The 8,304-nt window shown below is 44.4% G+C and overlaps 1 protein-coding gene across 1 annotated transcript in view; it reads left to right on the top strand.

Annotated features, from left to right (window-relative positions):
- Window positions 1-1,818: 1,818 nt before the first annotated feature.
- Window positions 1,819-8,304, top strand: part of disc1 (DISC1 scaffold protein) — a gene marked incomplete at its 3' end in the record, with an annotated part of 45,412 nt that continues 38,926 nt past the window's right edge. Inside the window, exons 1-2 of the mRNA XM_083987954.1 lie at window positions 1,819-2,413; window positions 6,416-7,362. Of these exons, the coding sequence (XP_083844080.1) occupies window positions 2,344-2,413; window positions 6,416-7,362 (1,017 nt within the window). The 5' untranslated portion in view covers window positions 1,819-2,343. The remainder of the gene's footprint in view (window positions 2,414-6,415; window positions 7,363-8,304) is intronic.

Raw genomic sequence — 8,304 nt, 5'->3', positions numbered from 1 at the left:
CATTAGGTTCAGGAAGTAGTGGAGCTGTGCATAGAGCCCATTACTCCACATAAAAGTCAAACACACTCACTTTCTGACTCCATGCAGGGCTGTTGCTAGAAATGTTGGGCCCCCTTAAAGAATACTAAAGTGGGGCCCTACCCCCTAACTTTTCCAGTTTTTTTTTTCTTAGACTACGTATGTATTATCATTTTTTATTTAGCCTACTTTGTTTTGATGCTAATGCAGCATTACTATGAGTATTAGTCAGGGTCTTATGCAGAATAAATCAGTCATACAAAGATTAGACTATACTGGGTTTTTTTGTGGCCCTACTGGGCGCTGGGCCCCTAGAATTATTATCACCTTTCTCCCCTATACAACGACCCTGCTCCATGCCCACATTTCCTACATAGTCTGGTCACTGTCTGTTTTTTAATTAAAGTTTGAAAGCTAAAATGTGATAAGAGTAAAATGACAGATAATAGTTGCAATGTCTCAGAGGTAATCTGAAGATTTGGGGCATCACCATCATCATTTTATGCATCAGAGAATGAGATAAAGTCTGTAGACTAAAGAACTAAATGAAGTAAAACAAACTATTTTCTTTTGAGAAAAGTAATCTTCTGGGGAAAAAATTCTCCTTGAGGCCACTGTTGTGAAATATGAAGCATGAGTAAACATGCTGCGCCCAGAGTTGTTGTCCAGTCACAGGCATTTGGCTGACCAGTTTGCCAAAGGACATTAAGAGCTTCTAATCTTTAATACTGTGCAGGTGATCTCATTCTGCTGTGCATGTGAGGCAGTGGATTTCATCCTGCCACTCAGCCCTTTCATCCTCCGTGGTGCAGCCTGAGCAAGTAGGGTCTGCACTCTGTTATGTCGGCTGAACGGAGCTTTTCATCGCTAAATCTTGTCCATCAGTCTCAGCTCAGCCAAGCTGAATCAATGGGGCATTCGGGAGAAGCATGAAAGGACTCAGCTCTATGTGGGGTCTCTTCTCATGCACCCCCTCACTGCTTAAACAAAGAACACAAGGATGTGTTAGAGGGCTTTAACACTGCAAAATACCACGCACACAAACAACTATTTGACCTGCATATCTACATAGTCTGGGCCTGTATGGCGTTGACAGTAAAGGGGACGTACGTGTTTAAATTGATATTTTATGTGCAATGTTGATTTCATTCAAGCATTAAAGGCCCCCGAAAGTATCTTTACAATGTACAACTCTAATGTCCCATATGTGTTGTTGATTATAAACCTGCTATATCTTTAGTGTGAAAGTCTCAGAGCACTTACGCCACAAAGAGGTGCACACAGTCTTTCCTTCAAAACTGTGTCTTCAATCAAGCCATCAGGACTTCCTTAACTTTGTGACATCATAACTACAGTCATGCCCCATGCCTGGCCTGTCCAGACCCACCAAGCTTTTAGGATTTGATTTATTTTGAGTGTTTACCTGAAATACCATCACTCTCAAGACAATGAGCTTCTTCTGATTGGCTCATCTAAGTATTTTTCCTATGATACCAAGCCTAGTAAAATATGGGACCTTTAAAAAGTTACAACAATAACTGCATATTTTGCTAGATCCAACTGTGCATTTATAGATTTTTTTTCTTAACATGGCTGAACTGCCAGACACTTTTTTCCCGCCCATAATTCCTGTTTCTCTTGTACCAACAACACTAAAATCACAATAGTCCTAAAATACAACGTGCGTACACAAACAGCAGCAGTGTAATCCGGTGATGTGTCCTGCAGCCGGCTCAGACAGCCTGCTGTGGTTATGAGGCGGGCTGAAGGAGTCTGGAGTCAAATTCCTGAACACGTAGGAGCTGCTCACGTTGCTCCAACACGACGCACGACGCAGGGGCGCAGCGAATAACGGATTACTGATCAACTGATCGATGAGGCGCAGATTTAAATCGGCTCTAACTTCAACCATCACATCCCAAACATCGCGCGTTTGTTGTGTTCACTGTCTAAACAACAGAGATGACATGAGGACCGTCTTTTCTCTCCAGACCGACTGTTCGAGCGCACTCGAAGCCGCTCGTTTGCCACAGAGAGGGGACGTGGGAATCTGATGGACGGTGATCGATAACTTGTTTGATCAGGAAATGTTTGTGATGGACACGGGAGCGCGCGTAAAAGCCGGTTTCACGCGTTATTCCAAAACGGGTGGGGGACAAAAAATAACAGTCTGGAGTTACTTTTCCACAACGGAAATGAGATCAGTCCTATTCCCTGGCTCCGCTTCTTTTGGAACATGGTCGATGTAACTCTGTAGAACCGGGATCTGATCTGATCTGGTACCGTTTGACTTCTGTCTTTAAACAGCACTTTATTGATGGAAAGATGTTTGCTGGACTGATGGGGCTGGATTATCACAGCAACTCTCTACTTCACCACTGCGAAGCCATGGAAGGTAAAGAAAGACCAAAACTATTCACTGCTGTTTCTTCACATTAAGTAGATAATGATCTGTAAGAAAGAAAAGAGGATGATGATCACTGGGGCAGTTTTAATCTTCAACAGGAGCTGCACTTTTAAAACAACAAACTTGTATCATAATTAGGTCAGAAAGCCAATGGCTAAGTCACAGATGATGGGAATAAACAGAGGGGAGTATACATAACAACAACAGATGAGGGTCTTCACATGAGAGTATGCAGTGGGTCTAAATACTGCAGGCTATTCACAGCTGTAAACAGTACTCATCCAAAACAAAAGGTGCATTGCCACGCTAAATGTGTAAAGTCTGTGAAGGCTCCCTGGCTGTCAGGTCACAGAGGTCAAACCCCCAGACCAGTCAGTGATGATACATGCTGAACTTTTTCCTCTGATGTGGAGATAATGTGGCAACAGGAGTTTTGTTGACCTGTTTTTTTTTGTCTTTCACAACAGAGTTGAATATTTCTCAATATTTCTCTGTCTGATCTTGTCCTGTTCAGATAGAAACCCGTATGCAGATATGTATCCTCTGTAAAAGACATGGGAATATACTTATAACAATTTGAGTGCTTTTATTCTGTTCATCTTTGGATTGAACCTTTACAAAGTTTCTCCATTTGACAGATCTATATTTTTTCTTTTAAACAAACAGGCAGTCAGTCTGTGGCTACAGATACTGGCTTTAGCCCTACACATGCAGCAGCTGGTCAGAACCATGTTAATCTGGCAAACCTGTTACACACATCACTTTGTCAAAGTGATTGTCAGCTTTCGGCCTTAAATGTATCATGTGTGGACTAGTTTATCTTTATATCTGACCTACTAAGTTATTACATTTTCACCTATTTTCTGACATCAAAAGAATTTTTCAGTAAACCAAACTAATCTGTGACAAAAAGAACAGGTTGTTTGTATTATCCTCATGTGACCATCCAGGAAGTGCAAAGCCGCTTTCCTATAACAGTTACCAAACCCGAGCAGACCACAGATGTAGGTTAATGTCATACATTATACTGAAATGTCCTGTCATTGTAGGCTTAGGCCTATTTTCAGATAGATAGATAGATAGATAGATAGATAGATAGATAGATAGATAGATAGATAGATAGATAGATAGATCATGGTACAAAGAAAAAAGAAACTTCTTTATACACTCATCGCTAAACTTTCACTTCCCTATTCCTGACATTGTGGTTGATCACAAGTGGTGAGGTGCTTCACTGGAGGCTGCTGACTTGCAGATGTGTGTTTGTGTGTGTGTGAGGGAGCTGAGGTTGTTCCTCAAACGTTTGTGTTTTTATGAGATCCTCTGCATTCCTCTTCTCTTTGGCTGAGGCTCTTGCAGCGACCAATGGGATGCAGTGTTGAACCTAAGGGCTCTGAGGAGGGCCTCTTTAATCTCCCAAGGTAAATAATCTTGCCTCTTCTGGCCGAGACGCTTCATTTTCCCAGACTTTGAGCAGCTGTTCTTAAACATGACCAACAACTTCATTGTTTCAGTGGGATGGTTGGGCCGTCAGTGCTGAACCACTTCACTTCTCCTTTTGCTTATTTGTGTTTTCTGCCGGAATTCCTGGCAAACTATTTCAGCACAAAGCCTGACAGGAAGCAGCAAATGACATACCTCTTGGGGGGGCTTTGGCCATGATGTAGATGCCCTCCAACACACACATGCACATACACACCAATGGACACTCACAATGGACCCTGAGGCATTTCCTTCCCCTTTACTGAGAAGAGCCGTCTCTGTGTAATCGAAGCATAGCGAAGATACAGTGACACTCTATCGGCGAGTCCTTCTCCTCTCTGACTCTCTGGAGTGTCCTCTACATTACGTCCAGACCACACCAGATGGTGGACGGTGTGCGGCTGTGTTTGGTACCTTACAGACGGTGTTGGGTTTCTTTAATTGGTTATGGAACAGTGGCCACGTCTGCAAAGAAAACACTAATGGGTCCGTATGTAACCTGAGCTTTGGTGTGGTGGTCCCAGTGGACAGAGGGCTTTCACTGTAGACCGTCACACACATACATACACAGCTTAGGTACAATCGGACACCCCTCCTATGTTACTCTCACTCCAAATCCTGGCTTCCATTCAGCCCAACGTCCCATCTCCCTCTTAAGCGCTGTCTTTTTGTGCCTCTTCCTCTCCGGTCACACGGGATGGTTGAGTAGTGACATCACTGGAGGTCATGGGGGACTAAGCTTGTGGGCTGTGGTTGCTTTGTAGCGGTCATGGTTTGTTTGATGCCCTGTGGTTCTATTCTGACATACAGCTACAGACAGGAGGAGCAAAACAATGTCGAAATTACAGAAACACAAGTATATTATCACCATGAATCCAGTACAGGAACAATAGCTTTTGCTTCCTATTTACAGATTTCTTTTAAAAAACGATGATTTGATGTTGTTTAAGAAGAATATCTAAAATGGTTTGAAAATGGCACTAATGTGACTGCTCCCACTGTTTCCAGTACAACAGTGGCAGTGTGTTTCTGTGTGTCTTTAGTGTGTGAGTGGGAAGAGAAAATTGAGAGCCACAAGTGAAAGAGGGAGCAGCACAGCTGGACACAAAGGGGCTGTTGATTCCCCACATTTCAGCCTGCCCCCCCCCACTCCCCTCCTCCTGTATCCTACACATCATATGTATTAGTCGTGTGGAGCTGCAGCAGGTGCTCAGCTCTCAACACAAACTGCTCTTTATCATTCTGCTGCACTCCCAGACCTAAAACTGTTCACACTGAAGTTTTATCACTTCTCGTTGCAGTTGCCGGCCTCAGTCTGTGGTTCTTTCTCTCTTGTGGCCGCCTTTTTGGAGAGAACAAGAAAAAACATGCTTCTCTGTCCTCATATAAAACAGTTCATGTCCATTAACAATACTTTTAACAAAGGCAAGTTCAACATTTTACAAACTGCCAGAGTTACTAGACACAAAAGATAAGGACTCTCCGGCCCACACTACTCACTAATCAATACCTATGTTAACAGTGAATCCAGTGAGAAGGTGGTGCAGTGGTTTGCACTGTTGCCTCACAGCAAGAGGGTCAGGGGCCTTTCCATGGGCTCCCTCTGAATACTGTGACTTCCTGCTACATGCACATTAGGTTAATGAGCGACTCTAAAGTGTCCATTGTTGTGGATGTGAGTGCGAAACGCAGCTTCTGTCTCCGTGTGATAGGCTGGTGACTTGTCCAGGGTGTACCACGCCCTCGCCCACTGTAAACTGGGATTGGCTCCAGCCCCCATGTGACCCTATAAGGACGAGTGATCTAGCTAATGGATAAAAACGTGAATCAAATGACTTTGTCTCTGTAAAAGGAAAGAAGTCACTAGTAGTCACATGGAGAATCATCACCTGACTGCAGTTCCTCTCAGGTCAATTAAGCATTTTAGTATCTTTCAGCCGATTGGACAGAAGCTCCTCACATTCAGGAGCATTAGTACCACTTATTGTTATTGTGTTATAAATCTTGCCAAAACTAATCTCACAATATCATTGTTTAGTTTCATTAATCATCATTCGCTGTAACCTCCCCCACCCTAGCAACTGTGTTATGGCTGTGTTTTCAATTATGAACAAATTCAATTGTGACTTGTGAAAGTAGTGTTCACTCAGTCCACTCCTCCACCGAGAGGCGTGTCTTCACTCTAAATGACTGTGCGGCTTTGGTATTTCCCAACAGCTGGAGCTGAACCCTGGGAAATGTCACACAGCTGCCCAAGTATCTTTTTTTCATTCAGTTAACAATGTGATTCAAGCCTGAAGGGCAGAGTGGTGGGACTGTGTGGAAATCATTACATTTGGCTACAATACACTGAGAGTATTGATGATTGTTTTCATGTTTATGGTGTTTAACGCGTTCCTCATGTCGCCCATGATTACACAGGTAGTCCTGCCAGTTCTATGAGCTCATTCTTTATCTTCCTCATGACCGTGTGCTGCTCAGCTTAATGGTTAATCTCTGCATTGACAGGTGGCAGAGCATCAGGGACAGCTGGCAGCTCCGGCCGTAAGAGGCTCCACCGACGACCGGGGTACATGAGAGGAGAGCAGTCCAGACTACAGAGCAATACTTATGGACAGGAGGAGGAGGAGGAGGAGGAGGAGGAGGAAGGGAGGACCACTTGTGTGAGGAACGGAAAATCTGGACGTCACACTGACATCATGGAGGCACCCGGCGCTCAGAGGATGAGTGCAACACCTGCTGTCAAAGTGTCCTCAATAAATCAGCTGCAGTTTGACAAACTTCCACGTAGCTTCTGGAAGGGGAAGAGCGCCGTCTGCTCTGTCTCCCGTCCTCTTCCCCACGTGGACTGCAGCACTATGAACGGTACATCCGGCCTTCAGGCTCTGTCCTCACTGCCACAGAGTCAACTCAGGTTAAACCCAAACCCAGCACTACGGTCCTCACCACAGGACTCCTTCAACTCCAGCTTCAGTTTCATCCAGCAGTCGCTCAACTCCAGCCAGAGGACGGACACAACCACTGCCACAGCGACGGCCCAGGGACCAGAACCACATACTCAGTCCACTAAAACACCCAGCTCCCCTCGAACAAAACCAGCACACTTACCCACTGATGTCTCAAAGCATTTAGGTCTCGGCCAATCAGTGTCCTCCCCCGCTCCAGGCAGCCACACGGAGAAAGAAGACCTGTCGTTGGGAGGGAAGTTTTGGCGTGAGTGTCTGTTCAGCGGCAACGAGGTTACGTCCGACCTTCCTGACTGCGACTCCAGGTCTCTGGACATAGAGATCATCTCCTCCTCCCTGTCTGTGGACTCAGATACGGCCTCAGCATCCTCCGTTACCTCCGGCTATGAGAGTGCCACACCGGCCTCCGAACAGGGCTGGGACAACCTGGTGAAGAAGTACGAGGCGGTGCTGCAGGACTGCCTCCAAAACAACCGCACACACACCAAGGTGGGTTTGACACTGACTCCTGATGTGACGAGAAAATGTATGAAAGATAAAAAATAAAGTCCGCTCACCAGAAGTGCTCCTATGGGTGCATTTTAATGTGTGTGATGTTTAGGGTGACCCGCCCTTCATCAGACACCTGATCTAGACATCTATGGGGCTCCTATAGGTGCATTTTAATGCACTTCTGGTGTGTAGATTTTATTTTTTGTCCAGCACCTAGCAGTCAGTTTTTGGGATGTGCATGCTGTCTCCACATTTATTGATGATAAAATGTATGGTCAATTTCAAGACTCAGGTTCAGAATCAAGACTGACACAAACACATGAAAATGACCTCCTAAAAGAAATAGGCCTACTATGACACAATTAAGAAACACAGTCACAGAATTTCTGTTGACATAAATTCTGGGAACAAGGGAAATAGCTAGCCTGTCAAAAAGTGACAACATCCACCATGGCACCATCCTGCTGACTAACTAACTCTCATATGTAACTCCAATGTCGGCCAGTCACCAAGATGAAAAGTGGAAAAAAAAACTGTTTTAACAAAGTAACTGTGTAATGAATGAGTCAACAGAGGTTATTGTTGAAAACCAGGAACTTCCTCACCACAGAGGTGGTTTCCCTGGAGACGACTTGGCTAGTTACTGGGCAACAGGTTCTCTCAGAGCTCGGCCGTGTGTAGGTGGGTGTTGTTTTGCAGGTTGATGCAAACTGTAGCATAGAAGAAGACTTCATGTATAAACTATATTTGTATAGTTGTATTTATAGTTTATACATTAACGTCATGTATAAATTCATGTATAAAAGGTTTTTTTTTTTTAGCATGTCGCAAAAACAACAATATGCAGAATGGTACAAACTCTAAAAGCACTAGATTGATCCCACATCTCAGGGTTAGTCGCCTACCTGTCTTCTACCTTCTCCTTCTGTTTCAAAAGGA

This window comes from Trachurus trachurus (assembly GCF_905171665.1).
Source record: "Trachurus trachurus genome assembly, chromosome: 15".
Lineage (NCBI taxonomy): Eukaryota > Metazoa > Chordata > Actinopteri > Carangiformes > Carangidae > Trachurus > Trachurus trachurus.
Note: the sequence above shows the minus strand (reverse complement) of the source record. Positions and strands in the feature narration are given on the sequence as shown.